The sequence below is a fragment of the Puntigrus tetrazona genome, chromosome 17, assembly GCF_018831695.1.
Source record: "Puntigrus tetrazona isolate hp1 chromosome 17, ASM1883169v1, whole genome shotgun sequence".
NCBI classification, from domain to species: Eukaryota; Metazoa; Chordata; class Actinopteri; order Cypriniformes; family Cyprinidae; genus Puntigrus; species Puntigrus tetrazona.
The window spans coordinates 15696187-15723144 of NC_056715.1; the positions used below are offsets into that span (position 1 = coordinate 15696187).

Below are 26958 nucleotides of genomic sequence, written 5' to 3' on the forward strand. Positions count from 1 at the left end.
TTGATATATCCATGCCATGCCCAAAGTAGTTATTTTTTAAGGTTTAAACAACTTTGATTCATGTTAACAGGTCCTCGAACCACTCTACGTGCTCTAAACCCCAAAAACACTAACACAGCAGAGTGTCTTTTAAATACAAACATAATAGAGTTATTACATTAACAAGTCTATAACCAGAGTTTTACTACAAATACCATGGTGGAAGAATTTGTGGCTTTAAACTAGGCTACAAGCATGATTTTGTTCTGCCTTAGCTCACCTGTAAAATGACGGGAATATTCGTCTGCTAAATCCATACTCTTTACAATAGCAGTTATATCTTTTGGTATTTTTGCAGTAATTAAATGACTGCTGCGCTAACATTAGTATTAGCTAGCACCAATGCTGCGGCACTAAGATGCACAGTTCATTGTAACCGAATTGTTTATATGGTATAAGCGTAATCCTTGGCCATAAAACATACGGGTGGAAATCACCTTTTCTGTGTTACGATTTTTGGTTGAGGAGAAATTACACAAAATACACAATTTAGTTACGGCAGAAAGAAAAATGGCTTCCATGGCAACCACAAGGACCACAACTTCTATGGCTGTACCAAGTTTCATGCTTTTATGAAAAAGTGATACGAAACATTATTATCACATATCACGTAGAGAATAAGGGCTGGATCCAGACTGAAGCGTGTTTAATTCCTAGTTACCTTGGGATGCCAGTCCCGTGGCAGAAACAAAATAAGCAAAAATGTAAGCAAAAGAATGACACGAATGCCTGGCTGAAGACACAACCCCGGCAATACTAAAAATTAATCTCATTTGCTTACACGTGCCATCAAATTTTCTTAGCAGTCAGATGACTGATACAAAAGACTGATACATTTTGCTTTTTATAGTAAAATGTTTGCATGCCAGTATGCATATTTATTCAGTACCATGGCAACAGTCGTGCATATCAAAATTCATATCCAATGTGATGCATGTGACGTCATTCCATATAAAAGATAGATGGCATGAGTGGAGAGAAGACAGCGGTGTCAGTGTAGATACAAACAGCCGTTCTCAACAAACTTCAGGTAATATCTGACTTTTTCAAATAATAGTTGACTTCTTTTAGTACATAGGAAATTTGTGGGACTTTTATTGGTGCACTGCTATTCTATACACTGATACATTTACTGTATGTCTCTAGATTTATTTTGTCCAGAGGCAAAGTCTACATTTAAATGGAATTTCTGAAGTATCTGATGCTGTTGTTTCTCATCGGTAAGTTAGTCAGTTTTTGTAAACATTTGTATATTATTTAAAATTATATACATACATACATACACACACACACATAAGCATTCTTAAGTAAATACAAGTATAAAAATTCAAATATTTATAAGTTAATATATTCCTCATAGCTTACATTTGCTCCCCCATACTGTGTATGTTGCCCAAAAACTGATAAAAACCGATCAGAGCAGGTTTTTTGTTGTTTGTAGTGATATATGGCAGTACTGTATACCTGTCTACCGAAGTGAAATGTTATTCTTATATGGTATTTTTATTGTATTGGAATATATAACTTTCTATAACTGCTGTGAACTGACCACCACAACAAAAAATATTAAGAATATCAAAAACTTCAGGAGTCTTCAACTTAAAACAGGAGGAAATATCATTATGAGATAAAGGTTTGTGACTATATATACACATATATACACATAGATTAAATTACCTTTCTCTCTCTTTTTACTTTTTAGGTGACACAACAAAATGTTTGTGCAACGGACAAGATACAGGTAAAAAAAACTAAACAAAATAAATAAATAAATAATAATAATAAAAATAGTAACCTTGGCCTATACAATTCTGTAAGTGAATGTACTTGCTAAGGCAAAATGACAATAAACTTTAAAAGTTAAACAAAAAATATTGTGTTCGTGTTAATTGTCTTCACCTGTGTCTAATTAATTTAGTGATTTCCTTGTGTATTTAAGTCCTGCGTGTTTGTATTCAGTTTGTCCGATCATCGAGGCTTTTGCTCTGCCTGCATATTATTGCCTTGTCCGTTTGAAGAGGATTAAAACTGTTTAAGTTGATTTACTTTCGTCGAGTGCTCCTTCACACTAAACCACACCCTGACGATAACATACACATGCAGTAGATCTTCATTTACTATAACTTTGCAAGATATTAATGAACAAAGATGAGCGATAGCTTTTTAGGGATTATGGTTTCTGAATAAAATAATACTTTAATATGCAAGTCACGTAGTAAATTACGCAATTTGCTCCTAGAATTCAAATGCAATATTCACAGGCAATTTGTTCGTTTATAGTAGCACTTAATTATAGTAGCACTGCATTCAATAACTGTAATCAAAGAATACAAGTAACTATAGTAACGTTCTCTCTCTCGCTCAATTTTATATTTTCAGACCTTTTCTACCCGTTTGGAAATGAAGACATAAGGAGTCCACGGACAGATGATGGAAGCTCTCCAGAAATATTACTGGAAAAGCCCTTTGTATATTTTGGACGTGTTTACCAAAAGACTTATGTAAGAGCATTGGCTTCATAAATAGTTTTGTGCGTGTCCAGCATATTCTCTATCTTGCCTCTTTGTCAGGACCACTTGACGTCACTTTTTTTTATGATGCTCAAGGTACCCCTTTAGCACTATTTCTTGGCGTTAGGGTCAAAGATTTATTTTTACTATAGGTAGATGAGAGGGTCTGTATTACTAACGGAGAAAGCCTAACAGTCAACTTAGATCACATGTCCCTTAATAAGCCGTATGACACTCAAAAGCTGTTTATGGATACCATAGGAATGAATGGGAAGTACCGTAAGCCGAATGCCACTTGTCGAAAAAAAGTCAGTCCCTTCTTTTTTGTAAAACTGCATTTTTTTAAGGTTAACTCTAAAAAGAGTTATTTAAAATGTATTGTAATTTATCAATTTAAAAGTATTGTTTAGCGTAAACATGTTGAAATTCAGCAGATAGGCTGGCGATTCATTCAATGATTAAAAAATCATTAAAAAGTCGTTTACTATAAAAGTCTGTTTATAGCAGAGTCTCCTCCATTGACACTCATTCAAGAAAATAGGCTTCTGGTCTCCTTTAGCCGTTATGCTTTTTCAGCTAATGGTTATAGGTTTGCCTTCTAGTGGCAATGTTTTGTCTGTAGTGTAATGGTTACCGTGGGTTTGTAAAAAATGTAAATAATTTTATATACATTTATATTTTTATTGCAGCGCCTAACCCCACTCTTATCCCAAAACTTTTGAATTTGAAATGAACATTTACGCTCAGTAGTTGCATTCTGTTTTATACTGTATTACAAAACTGAGGTGCAGATAATTGCCACTTGCAGGAAGTAGTACAGCAGAAAATGCTATTTGCACAAATAATGCAAATAATGTTTTCAATTTGTGTAAATAGCATCTAATTGCTATTCTATATGCACCAGGTGAAAATAGCAGCATTTTTAGTGGTATGCTATTCTCACTAAGTGAAAAAGTGGGATATTTTCTTCCATCCGAAGACCTGTGTTGCAATTGCTAGTATTGCCGGGATTGTGTCTTTAGCCAGGCAATCGTGTCATTCTTTTTCATTTTTGCTCATTTTGTTTCTGTTTGTTTCTACCACGGGATTGGCATCCCAAGGTAACTAGGAATTAAACACGCTTCAGTTTGATAATGATAATGTTTCATACCACTTTTTCATAAAAGCAGGACTTAGAGGAGAAACAATAATGTACAGTATGTGGAAAATAATGTGTTTTTTAGCAACATCATATGACCCCCAAGTAAACACTTTTTATAAAACTAACTTGACTTTTTAAAAGTTTCAGGCATGCACTGCCAAAATTTACAATAACAACATCTTTAATAATATTGTTTTACCTCTGTTTCAGGTTAATAACAATGGGCATTTGACATTTGATGGGCCTTTCTCACAACCAATGCCCTACTATTTACAGTCACAATTCAACAGAGACATCATCGCTCCTCTTTGGACAGACATGGACAACACTGTCAATGGAACAATCTCCTATCGTCAGGTCACCAGTGGAGGACTCTTACTAGCAGCTTCAAACAACATAAACCAGTATTTTCCCAATCTGAACTTCACTGCCTCATGGCTCTTCATTGCCACTTGGGATAAAGTTCCATACTATAACAACTTACAATCGGTAAGCCAACTGTTACCGTTATTACTCACATCTGGTAGTTTCTGAAAGAGTTTTTGTTTGATTATAACATCTTTTGGTGTCTGTTAACACATAGTTGATCTTTATCAGTGTCAAAGTAAAGGGGAAAGTTACTTTTAAAAGACCTACTTTACAAAATTGCATCACTCTGTAAAAAAAAAGTAACTAATTACATTTTTACGCAAAGTAAAGCATTACATTACGTTACATATGCTGCAATGAGGGAGTTGGATCCATATGCAGGCAGGGCCACAAGATGACAGCAAACAATCAAAAACCAGGTAGACAGTCCAATGTACATGAACCTAAAGGCAAGGCAAGACGGAAAATACAAAGACATTAGCCTACAGGCTAATCGATAGCCCTTTTTCACAAGAAAACGAAAATTACGTCAGCACAGGGTAAAGTTAATTCCTTTACAGGTCTGTGCCTATTTTATCAGTGTGCCTTTTTCTCAAAATAACATTTTCTACTTGTTTGTAACTTATATGGCTGCTCAGATCCCTAATTAGCGAGATAATGCACTCAACATGGATGATTTTTAATCTCTGTATCCGGCAAAATCCCCTTTTAAATAGTCCTTGATCTCCAGTACGTTTGGAGCGTATTATCTCAGTCATTTCCCATCATGAAAAATTACTTCAAAATGACAACATTTACGGACAGATGCACATTTTCCAAGAATACATTAAACAATTCTCAGTCCAGAATATTTATTTCCCAGGGCATATCATGCAATGTAAATTTCCTGGCGATGTAGTCACTAGTGGGCATTCTCATTACCGGTTGCCTAGTAATGTCGTTGTTGACAGCAGAAAATAAAATGATCACATGAGCACCGCCGTCTTCTTTCCTATTTGCTGTTGCTTCCGAAAGTCGCTCCTCATTTGCATAAAGTTTTTGGTAGTATCTCATAGTATCTCGTGTTCTCTGCATTTATGTAGTTTTTCTGTTTAAATTCCAGAAGTCAACTTTTCAAGTGGTTTTGGTGTCTGGTAAAAACATGTCATTTGCAATCATGCATTACGGTCAAATCGCTCAGACCACACAACTTTTTATGGTAATTAAGAGAGACACTTAATAATATATATTATTGCTATCCCTGTATGATAAGCAATTGATTTTTAACTGAACTTTTTTATCTTTGACAGTCCGGCTATGACACAAGTGATTCAACTGATTCCTTTCTAATGCCCGTCTCTGACATTACATATCTTCGGAACACAAGCAATATCAACGTCAATGGTCGATGGGTATTCCGAATTGACCGTGCATCAGACCAAACTGGTATGGTAAATTATTAACTATAAATACATGGCATTTATTGCATATCTTGTTTAATAGTTGTCAATAAGAATGCTTCACTAGTAAAGGAAAGTCACTAGTATAGCTACAAAACAGTCTTGTTTCTTTTTCTTGTGTAATGCATATGAGGATTTTCTGCACGAGGATGCCCTCTGGCTTCAAGTATGAATCAAACACACATTACATGTGTTTAAAGAACTAAATAAGGGCCAATCCGTAAAAAAGTAATGTTTCTTGCAAAACGGTGGTGACTGAAAAGTGCACAAATTGCTTGAATTACATTGATGACTGCAGTTTTGATTGCATTGTATAAAAAAATCTTCTTAAAAACATCCAGGAAAAAATTTCATACGGACTATTATTGACAAATGATGACAAATAGATGTGATATTTGTGTGTGTGTGTTAAATATTATGCTTACCTGTGAATGTTATGACCCAAAATGGTTGGGTGGAGTTTAGCCAAAACCTCAGGATCTCTTGCAGCACACACGCCATGCAATAAAACAATAGTCTTTCTAATCTGACAGGAAGATCTTGGAGAAAGAAAGACCATTTGCTCATTCGTCCCTTCACCCATCTTTAGGCTCCCTTCAACAAATACCCCTCCAATTTATATTATATTTTTCAGACCTTTTCTACCCATTTGGAAATGAAGACATAAGGAGTCCCTCTACAGACGATGGAAGCTCTCCAGAAATATTACTGAAAAAGCGCTTTGTATATTTTGGACGTGTTTACCAAAAGACTTATGTAAGAGAATTCTCTCCATATTCTGTATATCCTAGTTTGTGTATGGTTTTTTTAAACGTGAACCCTATTCTGTGCTGCCAAAGCTCTTTTATAATATTTATTTTATAATATATTCTTTTATAATGTCCTTTGTCTTTGTTTCAGGTTAATAACAATGGCCATTTGACATTTGACGGGCCTCTCTCACAGCCGAAACCCAGTAACTTACAGTCACAACTCAACAGAGACATCATCGCTCCACTTTGGACAGACATGGACAACACTGTCAGTGGAACAATCTCCTATCGTCAGGTCACCAGTGGTGGACTCTTACTAGCAGCTTCAAACAGCATAAACCAGTATTTTCCCAATCTGAACTTCACTGCCTCATGGCTGTTCATTGCCACTTGGGATAAAGTACCCTACTATAACAACTTACAATCGGTAAGCTGTCTGCTACTGTTAGTTTTCTAACTCAATAATAAATGTTTAACAGGTGTTGATTTTACATTACACTTTATTATTAAATGGTTCTTTATATTAAAGGTTCAAAGGTAACTAATATTGGAATACAAATTCATTATATCATGGATATAAAACACATCATCATGTAATATAAAACTAATATATACGACACCTTTCAGTCTCACTGAAAGTCTCACTAAAATACATTTTTGCAGCATCATAATAAATCAGGAATCTGGTTTTGAGTGAAATAAGTCTGGATAAATATATTTAGTAAGCTTTTATAACATGTGAGTGAAAAATTACACAAAATCTGCAGCTATTGCAATCAATATTTTTATGCATGCATTTATATCTGCTTATCTGCTAAACACCTTTATGAATCCTTTATAAAGGGAACATTAATGTAAAACTGTTTATCATGAATTAATCATGCAATTCAGAATTAATCATAAAGACCAAATTACTCTCAGTCTATTCCAGATTTTCAGTTGTTATTGCTGTTTTAACAGAGTTCATCTTTTCAAGTTGTTTTGGTCTCTGGTGGTCCTCTGTCTTTTGTCATGATGAACTACGGAAATATCTCCTCTACGAATCAACCGTTTCAGGTCAGAAAGAATAAGAATCATATATCTGATGTCTACATCTATCATCTGCTGCAAAGCCTTCATGGTTGATTTATTTTTCCTTTAGGCTGGCTATGGCACTGTAAACTCAACAAATTACTTTTCAATACCTGTGCCTGATGAAAATAAGCTCTTCAACTCCACCAATGTCAATGTGCCAGGACGCTGGGCATTTCGTGTTGATGGTGGACCTAAGGAAGGTAATCCTTTGACTCTGTTTAATAAAGTGCAGCGACTTTTCAAAACAAGACGTTGCTTTCTTCCTCAGTTGAAAAAAAATTGGCAGTTTTGTATGTTTGCATCATCTGAGGTCCTCTGAGGGGTTGGCATCATCTTTTGTTTGGTTATCTCAGGTCTTTGTAAAGATTGGATCTAGACTAAAGCTTGTGTAATGCACCATGCATTACCTTGGGATGCACTAAGATCAAGTAAAACCAACAATCAAATGTTGGTCTAATGCAAGAAGAAAGCAATTTGTAATTTTAACAATTACGGTTTCTTTGTCATGATGAGGCCAGAAACTGCAATTCTTAATAGATATCTTTTTTCTGTAGAAAGGAGCCAAGGTCTCTGACACAAGAGTCTTATATTCCACCACTGAGGCATAAAAGGTTGAACCCAAAAGTTGTACATGTTATCAAATTAACTGAGAAGAAGAATGTAATTACCAAAAATAGCAAAAGTGTACAAAAATCATTTTCTTGGTGAAGGTCACAAAACAGAATAGTCTTTAGTCCAAAAAAGGATCCAAAAGGAGGGAGAACATCTCCAAAACAAAGACTAAGGGAAAGGGCATCAACCAACAAAAATGAACAGAGTAAAACAATCAAAAAAGCTTTTAAAGTAAAGCTCCAGAGCAGACTTACAAAAGGATTGGCTAAGAAATGTCAGTAACCAAGCAAAGAAACAAAAGTGATCCACTTAAATACCCAAAATGAGACACAAGATGAGGGCACTATAGGGGCATCTAGTTGCCAAAATTAAACTTTACAAAGACAAAACTCTGACAAGACCCCTCCCTCTAGGAACGGTTGATGACTAGGCTTACGAGCATGAAATTCCTGAATTGGTCTGGGGTCCAATATGTCTTTGGCAGGAACCCAGGAGCACTCCTCAGAGCTATAGCCTTCCCAGTCCACAAAATACTGCTGGGATCCACGTACTCAACGGACATCCAGTATTCTGTGGACTGCGTAAGCTGGCTGGTCACTAATGATACAAGAAGAGGGAGGCTTACCTGTCGCTAGAAAAGGAGATGATGAAACAGTTTTTGAAGAAATAGTTCACCCAAAAATGACAATTCTGTCATCATTTACTCACCCTTGAGTAGTTTGCAACTTTCAGTGCCGCAATTTAGCAGATACTGTTTATGCTCAAACAGCAACCTCACACACTAATGTAAAAAAAATAAATAATTGCAATTAACCGCCCATTTAATGTACCTTTACAATTATAGGAATTTTCTACCCATATGGAGATCAGGATACAAAAAACCCTGCACAGTATTTTGGAGGTTCTCCACTCATCCCCCTGGCACAGCCGTTTGTCTACTTTGGGCAAATTTATAATCAACTATATGTAAGCAGTGTTGTCGCATTATGTTTTATTGAAACATGATTAGCTTCATATTTTGCATGAATCAGAAGACTGATTTTCCTTTCATGGAACAGGTGAATAACAAGGGATATGTGACTTTTGCTGGGCCATTTTACCAGTCGTATCCCAACTCTTTTCCTGCATACTCTACAAGAGACATCATCGCTCCACTATGGACAAACATTGACATTACACAGAGAGGAACTGTCTCTTACCGACAAGTAAACGATCCTCGTCTCTTGAATTGGGCCTCAAAAGACATAAACCAATATTACCCAAACCTGAACTTTTCTGCTTCATGGGCTTTAATTGCTACATGGGATAGAGTACCAAACTACATATATGGACAAACAGTAAGTCTGGTTTTGCATAGAAATTTGATTAAGAAACTGTAGAGTAAGAAACTGTAAAGAAAATGTTCCTATGAATTTATGTAGTTATTCCCTTTATCTTTTTAAAGTCGACCTTTCAGGTGGTTTTGGTGTCTGGCAAAAACATGTCATTTTCACTCATACATTATGGTCATATTGCCCCAACATATTATATGCAGGTACGTAATTTGGAAATACACTGAAATCAAAATATATTGTACATTGTATATATATATACAGAATTTAAACCAAACTTTTCAATGTCTTGTTATTTTGATGGACAGTCTGGCTATGACACAAGTGACTCCACTGATTTCTTTTCGATTCCTGTCTCCGACGTTACATACCTTTCATACACAAGCAACGTCAACGTCATGGGTCGATGGGTATTTCGAGTTGACCTTGCATCAGACAACAGTGGTACAGTAATTTAATAATTAAACATGGCATTCATTGCATGTCTTGTTTAATAGTTGTTTATCATCCATCAATTCAATGGGAAAGTGACAAATGAACTAAAATCCTAAGTGTGATGATTTTTTTTTTTATTTTTTCAGGACTGTTCTATCCATTTAGGAACAGCCCCAAACTAAACCTTCTACCGTATTATGGATTTTGGATTGGCTACATGCAGGCTCCATTTTCTTACTTTGGGCTCACATACAGATATGTTTATGTGAGGGAACTCATCAGTGCAATTTATCACTTACTAGCCATTACAAGTATTTGTGAACATGTGATATTTGTTGTTTTTAGGTCCACAAAAATGGATTTCTTACATTCAACTGGCCATCCTTTCCATTAAATTCCCCAACTTTTCCTGCAAATATAGACATTGTTGCTCCACTGTGGACAGATATTGACTACAGTCAAATTTACATTCAACAATTCAGAGGTGTCCGAGTACTACAGAGAGTTACAAATAATATACGTCAATATTTCCCTAACGCAAATTTCACTGCCAACTCAGTTTTTGTTTGTACTTGGGATAAAGTGGCTTATTCCAACACTTCAGCACAGGTAAGATTCGTTTAATTATTTACTTTCACTTTGTCTTGTAGACTTTATGTAATTATTTGGTGTTCTGTTGTTTTTCTTCTGCAGAATTCCTCTTTTCAGTTACTGCTGATCTCTGGTTCTGGATTGACATTCATTATATTTAATTATGGTAGTATTCCCCAAACTAAAAATATTGCTCTGGTGAGAAAGCTTTTACAAGTCTTGTACTTAAAAAAAAAAACATTTAACGGCATTTAAATTTTTAAGATTAAATATACTTGTAGAGATGTAACAGAACTGTTTTACAGCACTGTTAGATTTTTAGCTACAGCTCCTATTATGCAAAAGATCAACCTGTTCTCTAACCAATAAGCCTCTATAGGTTGTTTGTCCAATTCCCCTGAAACACGTCCCATCAGAGCTTATACTACAATTGTGCACCTATTGGCAACATTTTCATATTTATGTTTGTACACTTTTATCTGGGTTTTGGTGTACCTCAGTTGGCAGCGCATTTAGTTATACAATGAAATGCAATGATAGGTTTGATTAAATAAACTTGCATTTTGATAAGCAATGACAAACATGCATCATATTATGATGATTTTTATGCCTGCTGGATGGCGCTTAACTTTAAAATGCAAATATAGGCGTTGCACAAACAACCTATAGGATTGTTTTTTGTTGAGAGAAAGGCTGCCGTATATCTGTAACGAATATGCTTGTAATCATTGTTTAGGCTGGATATGACACTATTGATTCTACCAGTTATTATACAATTCCTGTGCCTAACATCGCTAACCTGGCCTTTTCCACAAACATTAATGTTTTGGGCCGTTGGGCTTTTCGTGTCGACACAATGCCAACGGAAAATGGTAATACATTTTTTTATTTAGGCTAATTAGGCTAAATGACCTAATATGCATTTTTTTATTGAATTAAAATAATAATAATAATAATGATAATAGTTACATATAATATGGCCGTAACATGCAATGACACATTTTTCCAGGTTTGTTTTATCCAGCTGGCTATCAAAACACTCAGTATCTCTGTCGAGGTAATGGAAGCTCACCAGCTCTGCTCTTGCAGTATCCTTTCTTGTACTTTGGACGCAAATACCACAACTTATATGTGAGAAGTCTTATTACACATATTGCATTTAAAGTACATTAATGTAATACAAGTCATGTTGCTTCAGTTAAATGTTCAAATCTTTACTGTAGGTCAACAATAATGGATATTTGACGTTTGAACCATTTTATGAAAGCCTCCCCAAGGCTTTCCCTGCCAACTCTCCTAGAGACATTATAGCTCCACTCTGGGCAAAGTTCGACTGTAGCGTCAAAGGAAGCATCTCCTACCAAATTGTAACTCGGGGCCATATTCTGGACCGGGCGAGAAATGATATCAAACAGTATTTCCCTCAGTTTGGGTTCTCAGTGCAAATAGTCTTTATTGCTACTTGGAATGGGGTGCCCTACTTAAACAGCCCCACAACGGTACGTAGATTTGGTTGCTTCTTTTTTTTTTTTTGTATTATTATAGCATTTTAACAATACACATGTGCATATAATTTCTTTAATACTTAAGTTTAGAATGAAGCTGGGGTTTACACTCTTAATATTATCAAACTTATTAAAAGGACTACATACATTTAGTTTAACCCTTTCGTTCATGAATTATGGTAAACGTCATCTAGAAGTTTTTGTGATTCTTGTTATTACATTAATATGATGCTAAAATTGAAATCCATTTTCATTTTTACAAACTTCTCTTATTTAAAAATGATTTATCTATCAACGTATGTGGACAACATGCAACAAAGGTGAAATGGGACAAAGTCGCAAATGACAATATGCAGTTAAAATGTCTTTTTATGACATGCTTAATGCTATGTATATCAGCTCTGTTGTTAGAATCAATAATGTTATAATATAATAAAACACATATTGTAGGAACAATAACAATAGTTACATATAGGAGGAAACCTATTAGCAATATATTCAAATCAATTAAAACAGATATGCCTGAGGCATTTAGCACAAGGCTGTTGCAGTCAGACATCTTGGATTAATGATGTCATCAACCAATTAATTTTTGGAATGCAAGATAGTAGCCACGGTTACAATTTGGTTGGGAGAAAATGACCATGATAAATGACCCTAAATTGAGTTAAATTAACTGCCCACAAATGTGGACACCATGCATGAAAGGGTTAAACGAGTTTTGTTTTGACCATATAGAGCTGTGTTTTTTATTGAAATTACTCAATTTTTCCTAGGAGTCCTCCTTCCAAGTTGTTCTAGTCATTTGCAGAACTTTTTCCTTCATCGTAATGAACTACGGAAATATCTCCTCAACTGATCAGAGGTTTCAGGTTGGACTTGTCTTCAGGAAATGTCTTCAGTGGAAAATATGTTACATAGATCATCATATTACCGCATACATATTATTCATGATTTATTTATTTTACTCACAGGCTGGCTATGACACAATAAAATCAGCAAATTATTTTTCAATCCCTGTGCCTGATGAAAGTAAGCTGTTCAACTCCAGTAACGTCAATGTCCCGGGACGCTGGGTGTTTCGTGTTGACGGTGGACCTGAGGAGGGTAACTTCACCATTTAATATAAAAATATTGCCATTTTGATTCTTATTAAAATATCCTTCTTAACATGCCCCATCATGTTCCAAACCTGTAAAAGCTACAAGCGTCTTTGGAACACATTTTTTGTTTGACGTTTGAAACACATTGTCAAAATGGTCCTTCTGCCATCAGTTTATGAAGCTGGCACAGAACAGGGTATGGTTTTTGCGTCTAGAAGATATTCTCCAAAATACACCACGCTACAGTGAGGCAAATTGTTAAATAAATTAGTTATTTTCTTTGTGTACAAAAACCACTCTTGTCGCTTCATACAGTTCAGATCGAATCGCTGATGGCAGATGAAGTATGTCATAATTTCCTGGACCTTGACAGTGTTCATTGTGTTCAGAGGATGAACGAAGCTTTTACGGGTTTGGAACAACGTTAATGACAACATTTTCATTTCGGAGTGGACTAAATCTTTAAATATACTCAATAACACTATTGGCGACATTAGGAATATTCTACCCATATGGAGATGTAGAAGATGAGATGTGTCCTCGGTCAGATGATGGAAGTTCTCCACCGATTTCTCTCCTGCAGCCGTTTGTGTACTTTGGCCGTGTATATGACAAAATATTTGTAAGAAGCATATTTATGACATTCATTAATATATATTCCATAGAGATGACAAATCTTCAAAATCCAGATAACTGTTTTTGATCCTACAGGTGAATAATAATGGAGATCTGACCTTTGACAGGCCGCGTTATCAGTGGTATCCCTATTATTTTCCTGATTACTCATCTACAGACATCATCGCTCCACTATGGACAGACATTAATAATAATATTAAAGGAACCATCTTCTACCGACAAGTAACAGATGCTCGTCTCTTGAATCGGGCATCGAGAGAAATAAACAAATATTTTCCCAAACTGAATTTTACTGCCTCATGGGTTTTTATCGCTACGTGGGATAAAGTACCGTACTATGGAAAAAGCAATGCGGTAAGCTTCTCATTTAGTTAGCATGCCCTTTTATGGCATTGAATGAGTAATTCAATGAATATTATCATTGAACAAAATGATGCATTTATTAATGAAGAATTTCCGCTCTGATCCAGGAATCAACTTTCCAAGTGGTTTTGGTGTCTGGCAAAAACATGTCATTTACTCTCATGCATTATGATTTTATCACTTCCACCCTAAGCGTAGAGGTAAAGCAGTATGAAAAATGCATAAAAAATATTGTTACACCCCAATTTATGATCTGTAGAAGTGTGAAATATTTCGATTTTAATTAAATGTATTTCTTTGTGTTTTCTTCGTTGACAGTCCGGCTTTGACACGATTAACTCTACCAATTTTTTTTCAATTCCTGTTTCTGACGTCGCAAATCTGTCATACACAAGCAATGTCAACGTCATGGGTAGATGGGTATTTCGTGTTGACAACTCATCAGAAAACGATGGTATATACATATATGGCATATTAGACTTTTTCCTTGATAAACTCCTAATTACTGCTTAATAACTGGTAGTAACATGCTAATAAGCAACAAAAGTGTTACTCAAATGTAATTTGTTTATTTCTGTTTTGCAGGATTCTGTAGGACAACAAACACTCAAGGTAATATTACATTGACAATTTTGTTCCTGTGTTAAATATAGTAAAACAAACTAACAACAACAAAAAATACTGTCCTCCAAATATTTGGAAACATCCCTGGCAAAGTGTGGTTTTGAATGATAATAGCATAAATCCTTATCATTTTTGGATGCAAATAATGTACATTAAAGTAACCTGACATTGTCATCGAAGACCAGTAATAATAATTTTATTTTTGGTTATATAATAATGGCAATATATAAATGTCAAAGTTGAGCTACTGTGGTAGAAAATGAATCATCTTTGGGCAATCCTTCAGGAATCTTGGAGTAATATATATATAGTCAATCTTTGAGTAAACTGAAAGATCATTCAGAGCTGTAATAGCTGCTAATGGTGGATATTTTGATGAATCGAAAATGTTAGTGGTTTCTACGTATAAATCTTTATGTAATAAACAATGTAATTACAATAGTTTGTGTTGTCCCTTATCAGAGCAAAATGATCACAAATTAAAAAGGATTCATGCCAGTATTGTCCAAAACTCCACTTTTCTAGAGCGTTTCCAAACTTTTGGAAGGCAGTGAATCTTTTGAATTGACGTGATTCCTGCAGAAATAATCAGAAGTACGCCTTTTGGTTGAACGCTTGAAAGCAGCAACACAAGTTCATGCATTTATTTATTGATATTTGATTATCTACAAATCATAAAAACACGATGAATGTAATTGTTATTACAAAAACCGATCATATTAAACTTGGGTCCCCTTCAAAAAAGTTAGCTGAACGATGCCATCCCCAGCAGTCCTGCCGGAGATGTTCTTGTTTAGTAGCCTGCTAATCATTGTTGTGTCTTTCGCATCAGCTTCCTCAGATGATGTTTCTAGTGCTCTGATGTGTGGAACGACCCCAGTTACCACCAGCAGCAGGACAGTAGGAGGTCAGAACGCTTCAGCAGGACGCTGGCCCTGGCAGGCTAGTCTTCTTCTGCTAAGCAGACACATCTGTGGAGGTTCTCTCATCAACAAAGAATGGGTGCTGTCTGCTGCACGTTGTGTTCTTGGGTAAACTCATTCAACTTGCAAAGTAATATTTCATCTTTCATGAATGCTTAATGTAGTTTACAATTTAATGGAGGGGTTTATTTAACCCTTTAAAGCCTACAGTAACATTTTGATATGCATATTTCCTCTTAATTATCTACCACATGCCACTGATAGACTTTTTAACCTCTTAACCTGCTGGCAGGTCATGTTTAAGTGCGTCTGTGCTTTTAATTACCTTTGCTTTAGAAAACAAGCGCTAGCAAGTGCAAGCAAGTGAAAGGTCTTCTTAGAATTAAACCGTATTCCACTATTTAATGTCTTTTTGCTATAAGATCATTTAAGAAAGCATTTTTGCTTGAGTAATATTTCAAGATGAACAATACTTGACTAAAGCAACCTAGGATTTATTGTTTATCCATATCATTTTGGCTTCTACTTCTTCGCCAACATTTAGTCACCACCTAGAGCTTTAAAGCTACAAACACAAAGACCGCTCAGACCGTTCAAACGATCCTGACTGTTCTGAAGTTAGTTGCTATATCATTTCTAACTGATCCCGTTTGCAGTTTTCAAAGACCGGACTATCAAAAATCCTAAATCATAATAAAACATATTAGTAATGTGCTAATCCTGCTAACTTCAAACTTTTACAACTGCTTAAAACTTTCAGTCAAGGGCTTTTCCAGACATCTTTAGTGTGCATTTGCAAACTTTTCATGTCAGAATGTATCAATTTTGTGTTTATTGTGTATCTCTAAATCGTTGCATTGCATTATATGTACTCAAACTGCAGAGTCTTAACCATAAAAATAAGCTTACATTTTATTATTATACTGATTATAATTGATTTTGCTCTTTGAATGTGAGCTCCATCCAAATGTGATTCTAAACATAAAACATTTGCAACATTTGATAGATTTTGTCAATATTTCTCAAACAAACAAACTGACTAATATTTCATATATGAGGCTTTACAGGGTTAAAACTCTTGTTGACTTCTGTATACCTGCTTTGTTTTTGCTCCACAGATATCCAACTGTTGCTTTCACTGTGGTTTTGGGGCGACAGATCCAGGGAGTCTTCAGCCCCAATGAAGTGTTCAGATATGTGAGGAGAATCATCAAACATCCCAGTTACAACAATTTGACAAACGAAAACGATATCGCTCTTCTCAAATTGAGGACACCCGTCACCTTCACCGACTACATCAGACCCGTGTGTCTAGCAGCTTATAACAGTGTGTTCAACAGCGGCACAGACAGCTGGATCACTGGATGGGGAAACATTAGTGAAGGAGGTGAGAATTCATTCCTGTTACCTCTTAGTTATATCATATGGGATTAGGAATAGTATTTTATCTGTAACATGACATATTTCTAGGTAAAACAGGATACTCAATGACTATAGAGAGTAAGTAACATCTAATGTTTTCCATACAGTGGCTCCTCCGTCCCGTCAAGTTCTTCAGGAAGTAGAGGTTCCTGTAATTGGTAACAGACAGTGCAACTGTCTCTATGGAGTTGGAAATATAACAGACAACATGATCTGTGCTGGTCTCCTGGAAGGAGGCAAAGATTCGTGTCAGGTACAGAAACACTCAAATGAAGAATAAATAGGCTTGAAAAATGTTGAGGTTCATTACATTCTTTGAAACATTTAAGTAATTTTAATTTTAAGTAATATAATGTTGTTAGGTAGTGTATATGTTACTGCATACGCTACCATTGAGAATTCTGGGGTTGGTAAGATTTTAATGTTTTTGATCACCAAAGGTGCATTTTTACACAAACAGCATGCTGCGAAATCTTACTGACACTAAAAATGGTGTACGTTACTTTCTACATTGTATGTATTGATTTGTATTTTCAGAGGGACTTAGGAGGTCCGATGGTGAGCATGCAGAGCTCTGTATGGGTTCAGTCTGGTATTGTTAGCTTTGGGACTGTCTGTGCTGGACCTGAACTTCCTGATGTGTACACCAGAGTATCACGCTATCAGGAATGGATCAGCTCTTTTGTGTGCAGTGATCCTCCAGGTTTTGTGCAGTTTACCTCCGCTGAAGCTGATCCTGACTACAGTTACAGCTGTCCGGGCCTTCCTCCTCCTCCTTCCCCATCCACAGATACAGAATTTATAATTCTATCTTATACAGCATCTCCTCCACAAAATCTTTGGCTATTATGTTTTCTGTTGCTTCTACCGGTAATCGCCTTTGTTTTATATGCAATGAAACACTGCCGCTTTGGGTCATTAAGATTTATTTTGAAAGATATTTATACGTCCATTCAGCAAAGACGCATTAAACGGAACGGACGTAACAACAAAGACATTTATAGTGACACAAAGGTTTTCTATACCAAATAAGCGCCATTCATTTGAAAATATTCAAAGCGTACGGTTTCCATGCATATATGTAAAAGCACAACTTTTAAAACATTGGTAATAACAAATGTTTACTGAGCAGCAAATCAGCATATTAGAAAGATTTCTGTAGGATCATGTGACGGTGAAGACTGGATTAACGGTGCTGAAATTTCAGCTATACATCATAAAATTAAATTACTGTAACGCCACACCAGCAGAGGGAGCCTTCCCCAGAGTTCTGACTGTCAGCTCTTCCTCTGCTTTCTCCACGCCCACTTCCCTTTTGGCGGCCATTTTAACCAGGCCCAAACAACAGCCTGGTGCGAAGTATTGCCAGCTCATCACTGCATACCAAGCGTTTCTTTATCTGTCTGTTTCTATCGTGTTTTGACCTATTGCCTGTTTTTTCTTGACTATTGTTCTTTGGATTACCCCTTGCCTTGACGACTCGGATTGGACTGATTATTGTGTTTGAACCTTTGCCTGATTATTTGACGCTGAGTTTGGATTACGTTTGGATTTGTTTGCTGTCTCCATTAAATCTCTGCATATGGATTCTACTCGCTTCCGCCTCTGAATCGTTACAGAATACTTCGCCTTCACGAATCCAGCGGAGGTTTCACAACTACAGGCCGCGTTCACTTACCAGAGTGAACTTATGAAGAATTATCAGGAACAGCTGGCTCAAGTGCAAGCAGCGAACAATCATCTGCTTCATTATATCCGTTCGCTTCCACCCACGCAACCTCCTACGGTAAGACTGGCACTGCCAGAAAAATTTGATGGTTCTGCTGAGCAATGCAAAGGGTTTATTCGCCAAACTCGCACCTACCTGGGAATTATGACAGATCATTCCGAAGCAGATAAGTGTTCCCTGATCATGTCACTATTGTCCGGCAGGGCAATTGAGTGGGCTGCGGCCGTTTGGGAAACAGACGTAAATCTGCGTACTTCTGCTGAATATTTTATGAACCAAATTCGTGAAGTGTTTGAATATCCTGCAGGGGGCCAGGATGTATCAACACGGATTCTGCATTTAACTCAGGAAGTCGCACAGCAGCAGACTATGCCATTGAGTTTCGCACCTTAGCAGCACAAAGTGGGTGGAATGATGTCTCACTCAAAGCCGTCTTTAAACAAAGTCTCAATCCGGAATTGCAAACTGAGATGGCCTGCAGAGGAGAGGATTTGTCTTTCACGGAGTATGTCAATACCGCCATTAAGTTAGATAACTTGCAACGGAGTGTACCAAGACGGAGGACCACACGCATTTCATCACCCCATTTTGCACCTGTGTCCAGCTGTACACCTGAACAGTCTGGCTCTGAACCTATGCAAATTGGAGCTACCAGCCTATCTGAGACTGAGAGAAATCGGCGCCGAGAACTGAATCTCTGTTTCTACTGTGGAGAACAAGGCCATCGCAATCACCAGTGTCCACACAAGGCCCGGAAGAAGGCAGCTGATTCAACCCGGGTGAGTTGTGATGGTTTCTCCTTACAAATATTCAAGGCTGTTACTGTACCAGTCCAGATAACTACTGACGATGGTCCTATTCTGTTAACAGCACTGATTGACTCTGGAGCTGCACTTAATCTCATTAACCAGAATCTCATTCATCAACACCATATCTCCACCATACCATGTTTGCCAGCCATTGGAATCACCACTGTGGAAAATAAACCCATAAAGGGGGTATCACCAGACAGACATTGCCCATCCGTCTACAAACTGGATTGTTTCATCAAGAACTCATTTCACTGTATGTAATTGACTCACCCAAGTATGAAATCATCCTCGGATACCCATGGCTTTCCACTCATGACCCAAGTTTTCTTGGTTCAAAGGGAACTCACACACTGGTCTCAGTTCTGCCGAAAGCACTGTCTGCACAACTGCCCATCATTGCCATGTCTCGCCACTAGTGTGGAAAGTCCCCTCAGCTCACAGACTCCCACGATTCCACAATGCTATAATGACCTGCGGGAAGTTTTTAGTAAAACTAAGGCCACTCAATTGCCACCACATCGGCCCTGGGATTGTGCCATTGATCTCCTGCCCAACGCTATGCCACCCAAAAGTAAGATTTATTCCCTGTCTCGTCAGGAGTCCCAAGCTATGGAAGAGTATATCAACGAGGCTTTGAACTCTGGATTTATTCGTCCATCCACTTCTCCCGCTGCAGCTGGGTTTTTTTGTTGAGAAAAAGATGGAGGATTACGACCATGTATCGACTACCGAGGTCTCAACCATGTCACTGTTAAATTCCGTTATCCATTACCACTGGTCCCAGCTGCATTGGAACAACTTCGCAAGCCAAGATTTACACCAAACTCGATCTCAGAAGTGCCTACAACCTCATCAGAATCAAGGAAGGAGATGAATGGAAAACTGCATTTCTCACCACTCAGGGGCACTATGAGTACCAGGTGATGCCGTATGGACTTGCCAACGCTCCAGCAGTATTTCAGTCCTTCATCAACGAGATCTTCAGGGATATTCTTCACAAGTTTGTAATCGCTTACATTGATGATATTCTGATCTACTCCAGATCTGAGGATGAACATGTGGATCATGTGAGGATTGTCCTTTCCGTCTTCTAGAACATAACTTGTACATCAAGGCAGAGAAATGTGAGTTTCATGTATTCCAGACATCCTTTCTAGGATACAATATAAGTCATCACGGCGTGGAAATGGACAATGCTAAAATCACTGCTGTCACTGAATGGCCCAGGCCCTCCACAGTCAAAGAACTACAACGGTTCCTAGGATTTGCTAATTTCTACCGCCGGTTCATCAGAAATTACAGTTTAATAGCCGCCCCTCTGACCTCACTACTCAAAGGAAAACCCTCAAGGTTACATTGGACCGAACAAGCAGACACCGCCTTCAATAACCTGAAAACCACTTTTACTACAGCCCCAATCCTGAGACATCCAAATCCCGACCTTCCATTCATCCTGGAAGTGGGCGCCTCTGATTGTGGCATTGGTGCGTGAGTGCTCTCACAGCGTCATGGTCAACCTGCGAAATTGTACCCCTGTGCTTTCTTTTCCAGAAAGCTTTCCACAGCAGAAAGAAACTACGATGTCGGCAATAAGGAACTTCTCTCTATGAAAGCAGCCATTGAAGAGTGGAGGCATTGGCTAGAAGGGCACTACATCCATTTCAAGTTATCACTGACCATAAAAACCTTGAATATGTCAAAGCTGCTAAGAGACTCAACCCACGTCAAGCACGATGGTCACTTTTCTTTTCAAGATTTCAGTTCACTGTCACTTACCGCCCAGGAAGCAAGAACAGCAAAGCAGACGGCGTTGTCACGGAGACATGATCCCCTCATCAGACACATACCTCAGAACCCATCCTGAACCCAGCCGTAATCATCGCACCCATCAACTGGGATATAATGGATGAAATCCAACAAGCTACCCAACACGAACCGTCGCCAACTAATTGTCCTCCCAACAAACAATATGTTCCACAAACACTAAGAAGGAGAGTGATGCAGTGGGTTCACACATCTTTGAGCTCAGGTCATCCAGGAATATCTCGATCCGTCAAGCTAACACAGAACTCATTCTGGTGGCCCTTTATGACGCGAGACATCACAAATTATGTAAAAGCTTGTCCAGTGTGTGCTCAAGCCAAGACCCCAGAGACCTTCCAGCTGGCCTACTGAAACCTCTCCCCATTCCACAAAGACCATGGTCTCACCTGTCCGTAGACTTTGTTACCAACCTCCCACCATCTGATGGATTCACCACCATCCTGGTGATTATTGACCGATTCTCCAAAGCATGCCGTCTAGTTCCACTCAAGGGTCTACCCACAGCCATGGAAACAGCCCAAGCCATGTTTCATCATGTGTTTAGAAACTATGGACTACCCGAGGACATCGTCTCCGACCGAGGAACCCAATTCACGTCTCAAGTTTGGAGAGCCTTTTGTAAATTACTAGACATAAATGTCAGTTTAACATCTGGTTTTCACCCACAGTCTAACGGGCAGGTGGAGAGACTAAATCAAGAGATCGGGAGATATCTGAGAACATACTGCAGTCGAGAGCAACACCGTTGGACAGAATTCCTTCCCTGGACTGAATATGCTCAAAATTCATTGACTCACTCATCCACAGGACTAACCCCGTTTCAGTGTGTGCTTGGCTACCAACCCCCCTTGTTCCCGTGGTCCGGAGAACCATCTTCTGTACCCGCCGTTAATGACTGGATTCAGCGCAGTGAGAGGGTATGGGACAATGCTCATGTCCGCCTGCAACGTGCAATTGGCACTCAAGTGTTGCATGCAAATCGACGACGTCGCCCACATCCTCCCTATCTACCAGGACAAAGGGTCTGGCTCTCCACAAAGGACCTCAAGTTACATCTGCCGAGCAGGAAGCTCAGCCCAAGGTATGTTGGTCCTTTCAAAATCGTTCGACAAATCAATGAGGTCACATACCAGTTAGAGCTCCCTGCCAACTACCGTATCTCTCCTTCCTTTCACGTGTCGCTCCTCAAACCTGTCCACTCGGATGCTGACCCCAATGCTGAGCCGGAGGAACCACCACCACCGCTGGATGTAGATGGATCACCGGCGTACATTGTCAATGTACTCCTGGACTCCAGAAGACGAGGGGGTCAGCTCCAATATTTGGTGGATTGGGAGGGCTACGGACCTGAGGAGAGATCATGGATACCTGCTTCGGACATTCTGGACCCCTCCTTAATCGAGGAATTTCATAGAGCCAGACCTGACCGTCCTGCACCACGACCACGGGGACGACCACGTAGAGCACCAGGAGGTGCTCCTAGAGGGGGTGCTGTAACGCCACACCAGCAGAGGGAGCCTTCCCCAGAGTTCTGACTGTCAGCTCTTCCTCTGCTTTCTCCACGCCCACTTCCCTTTTGGCGGCCATTTTAACCAGGCCCAAACAACAGCCTGGTGCGAAGTATTGCCAGCTCATCACTGCATACCAAGCGTTTCTTTATCTGTCTGTTTCTATCGTGTTTTGACCTATTGCCTGTTTTTTCTTGACTATTGTTCTTTGGATTACCCTTGCCTTGACGACTCGGATTGGACTGATTATTGTGTTTGAACCTTTGCCTGATTATTTGACGCTGAGTTTGGATTACGTTTGGATTTGTTTGCTGTCTCCATTAAAACTCTGCATATGGATTCTACTCCGGCTTCCGCCTCTGAATCGTTACAATTACATATTACAACAAATTGTAATAGGAAATAGCTTATTTAAATCATAATAACATTTCACAATATTAAAATACTTGTTTCAAAAACATTTAACTACTGAATGGTAGTGTATGTAAAAAAATTGACAACAAAGTGAAGAAAGCATAAGTGGGGTATTTGCTTGATCAAAAAAATTATTAACTGGCATTTGAATAGCTCTAAATAATAACTGATTCATTTCAAGTCCTGGGTACCTTTCAGTAGCTCGATGATAACAATTTCTTATTTGTGTTTTCTTCTATTTAGCTTACCAACATATCATATTATATACATACTGTATATATTATTGGGCAAATATTTCTGTAACACAACGTGTATCAGTTTCTGTATGTTTTACTGAATATCAATGTAGATGACAAAAGAATGTATCACTTTGTGTTCTATTTACTTTTCTGTTGCTGATTTATATTGTGCATTTTACTTTATATGAGTTTAAATGTGTATACATTAAATGTGTATCTTTACAAGGAAATACTTTCAAACATATGGACAGCAGAATTAACGTCATTTCAATTGTTTTGCCGTTAGATTGACATCATGTTTTTCTTCTGTCTGTATATTCATTGAATGTAATTATTAATTATAACATACAATACACAATGATATGCAATACGCTTCTCAACAATAAATATGTCAGAAATCTTTTTTTTTTATTATTTAAAATTTAGGAAGAGTTCAGAACTGAAGAGTTTATTCTCAAAACATATCTTTATAGAATACACGCTGCAAAACTAAAACCGTTATATAACATTTAATGCTTTTATTTTCAGCTTTAGTTTTAATTAATCGACCATATTGTAGATCGTAGATATCGTTAGAGGATAGGGGACAGAAGTGAAGTTTGTATTTCACACAAAAACAGCTGTGTACATGTTGCAAAAAGCTGCAAAGATTCTTTATAAAAGATATGACTTGTCCACGACCCCCTAAAATGTCTCGTTTTGAACAACATGCTATTTTCTATTTATAATAACCACAATAAGTACAGTGTACTTGATGTAAGTAGATAGTAGTTAATCTAATATAATCTAATCTAGTGTGACCAATGTTTTACATATCAGTATTTTACGTCACAGCATGACTTTGTACGAGAATCAAAAGAACATACATTTAAAACTGGCAGTTTTATGATTTACATTTTGGTTATTATTTGTTTTGTATTGAATTTTAGGCTTTAAATGCTCTCCTGCTGCCTCTATGTCCATCGTGTGGGTTTTTCTTGCTAGACAACATTATTCTAAGACTTTACAGTGCATCCGGAAAGTATTCATAGCGCTTCACTTTTTCCACATTTTTTTATGTTACAGCCTTATTCTGAAATGGATTAAATTCATTTATTTCCTCAAAATTCTACACACAATACCCCATAATGACAAAGTGAATAAAGATTTTTTGAAATTGTTGCAAATTTATTAAAAATAAAAAACCTGAAAAATCACATGTACGTAAGTATTCACAGCCTTTGCAGTCAAGCTCTAAATTGAGCTCAGGTACATTCTGTTTCCACTGATCATTCTTGAGATGTTTCAGCAGCTTAATTGAAGTTCACCTGTGGTAAATTCAGTTGATTGGACATGATTTGTAAAAGCATACACCTGTCTATATAAGGTCCCAGGGTTGACAGTGCATGTCAAAGCACAAACCAAGCATGAAGACAAAGGAATTGTCTGTAGACCTCCGAGACAGGATTGTCTCGTGGCACAAGGCTGGGGAAGGTTACAGAAAAATTTCTGCTGCTCTGAAAGTTCCAATGAGCACAGTAGCCTCCATCATCCGTAAGTGGAAGATATTTGGAACCACCAGGACTCTTCCTAGAGCTGGCCGGCCATCTAAGCTGAGTGATCGGGGGAGAAGGGCCTTAGTCAGGGAGGTGATCAATAACCCGATGGTCACTCTGTCTGAGCTCCAGCGTTCTTCTGTGGAGAGAGGAGAACCTTACAGAAGGACAACCATCTGTGCAGCAATCCACCAATCAGGCCTGTATGATAGAGTGGCCAGACGGAAGCCTGGAATTTGCCAAAAGGCATCTGAAGAAGTCTGAAGGAGTGTCAGACCATAAGAAACAAAATTCTCTGGTCTGATGAGACTAAAATTGAACTCTTTGGAGTGAATGCCAGGCTCATGCACCGCTCATCACCAGGCTAATACCATCCCTACAGTGAAGCATGGTGGTGGCAGCATCATGCTGTGGGGATGTTTTTCAGCAGCAGGAACTGGAAGACTAGTCAGGATAGAGGGAAAGATGAATGCAGCAATGTACAGAGACATCCTGAATGAAAACCTGCTTCAGAGTGCTCTTGACCTCAGACTGGGGCGACGGTTCATCTTCCAGCAGGACAATGACCCAAAGCACACCGCCAAAATATCAATGGAGTGGCTTCACAACAACTCTGTGAATGTCCTTGAGTTGCCAAGCCAGAGCCCAGACCTAAGTCCTATTGAATATCTCTGGAGAGATCTGAAAATGGCTGTACACCGTCGCTTCCCATCCAACCTGATAGAGCTTGAGAGGTACTGCAAAGAGGAATGGGCAAAAATTCCCAAAGACAGGTGTGCCAAGCTTGTGGCATCATATTCAAAAAGACTTGAGGCTGTAATTGCTGCTAAGGTGCATCAACAAAGTATTGAACAAAGGCTGTGAATACTTATGTACATGTGGTTTTTATTTTTAATAAATTTGCAACAATTTCAAAAAATCTTTTTTCACCTTTTTATAATGGGGTATTGTGTGTAGAATTTTGAGGACAAAAATGAATTTAATCCATTTTGGAATAAGGCTGTAACATAAAGGAATTTGGAAAAAGTGAAGCGCTATGAATACTTTCCAGATGCACTGTATTTTAGTCATGTTAACACAGCTTTATATATATTTTTGATATCGTTCCTGTTAAAATAATATCATCGTCAATAGCTAAACAAACGTTCATTTATACGACGCTAAAACTTGAAACGTCAGTCACAGGGTGTGCAAGATGAAAACAATGACTGCATTATTTGTGGTGCTTTATCTATGGATTTTTGCATAATTTTCCTCTTCTGGGTTTGAAATAATAATAAAGAAATCATTGGATATAATGTCACAGAACATGGAAGATATCACGGCAAGCAGTGTGCATGATCTGAAAGGCAAAAAAGAATACAGTGAGCCATTAAAAGAACATGCATAACAGCCGTCTGTGGTCCAAAAAAAAAGAGGGTTTCAGAAAGGTTTTTAGATGGAATTTTCAGGATTTTCAGGGTCAAATAACTCCCTTTAAAAACTCTTTTTTTTTTGGCCATGATTCTTGAAAACGTCTGAAATCTGCCTGTTTATTCCTCAAAACCTTGACAGTTTTCCAGTGAACTTAAGCAAATGCTAGCTGACAGATCTGTGACCAATTTAGAAAGAAAAAACCCCAACATATTTTGCATGTACTTTTCTATCATGCAAATGTAAAAGCACACCTCATCGTGACTAATATAGGGATGCATTTATTATGCATCATTATTTCTGTAGTTATTATAGTTAACTAACATTTCTCATTTAATTTAACTTGATGTACTATAAAAAATTATACTTTTAATTAAAAATGTGTTATTTGTACTTTCTATTTGTGAAATTTGGTCAGTTTAATCAGTTTCAACTGTTTCAAAGCTATGTTTTTTCGATAACTTTTTCTTTTTTTTGCCTTCCACATGCAGTCATAGTACTACAGCTGTATTTTGTAATACATAATCTCTTTGATTTATTCCAAGACATTTGGAAAAGAAACTCTAAATTGTGTATATGTGCTATAATATTTCCTTAGTTTCCAGAGAACAAAAA

The 26958-nt window shown here is 37.7% G+C and overlaps 1 protein-coding gene across 4 annotated transcripts; it reads left to right on the top strand.

Moving 5' to 3' along the window:
• The first annotated feature begins 1012 nt into the window (after window positions 1–1012).
• Window positions 1013–18081, top strand: LOC122361707. 4 transcript variants are annotated; one of them, XR_006253014.1, is made up of 32 exons: window positions 1013–1069; window positions 1186–1259; window positions 1742–1780; window positions 2419–2540; window positions 3901–4179; window positions 5162–5257; window positions 5349–5484; window positions 6133–6254; window positions 6399–6677; window positions 7211–7306; window positions 7392–7524; window positions 8781–8902; window positions 8995–9273; window positions 9381–9470; window positions 9576–9711; window positions 9849–9967; window positions 10048–10311; window positions 10396–10491; window positions 11030–11165; window positions 11303–11424; window positions 11517–11792; window positions 12575–12670; window positions 12773–12905; window positions 13399–13523; window positions 13613–13891; window positions 14008–14100; window positions 14219–14354; window positions 14486–14512; window positions 15357–15555; window positions 16566–16834; window positions 17006–17122; window positions 17407–17546. XR_006253014.1 is itself a non-coding variant. In XM_043262622.1 (32 exons), the coding sequence occupies exons 2-32, from the start codon at window positions 1220–1222 to the stop codon at window positions 17899–17901; spliced, it is 4980 nt and encodes a 1659-aa protein (XP_043118557.1). In that variant the 5' UTR covers window positions 1013–1069; window positions 1186–1219; the 3' UTR covers window positions 17902–18081. The 4 variants fall into 4 exon arrangements, 3 of the variants coding, with proteins under 3 accessions (XP_043118557.1, XP_043118558.1, XP_043118559.1); XM_043262622.1 differs by having other exon boundaries at window positions 16977–17122; window positions 17407–18081; XM_043262623.1 differs by having other exon boundaries at window positions 16998–17122; window positions 17407–18081.
• The last annotated feature ends 8877 nt before the right edge of the window (window positions 18082–26958 follow it).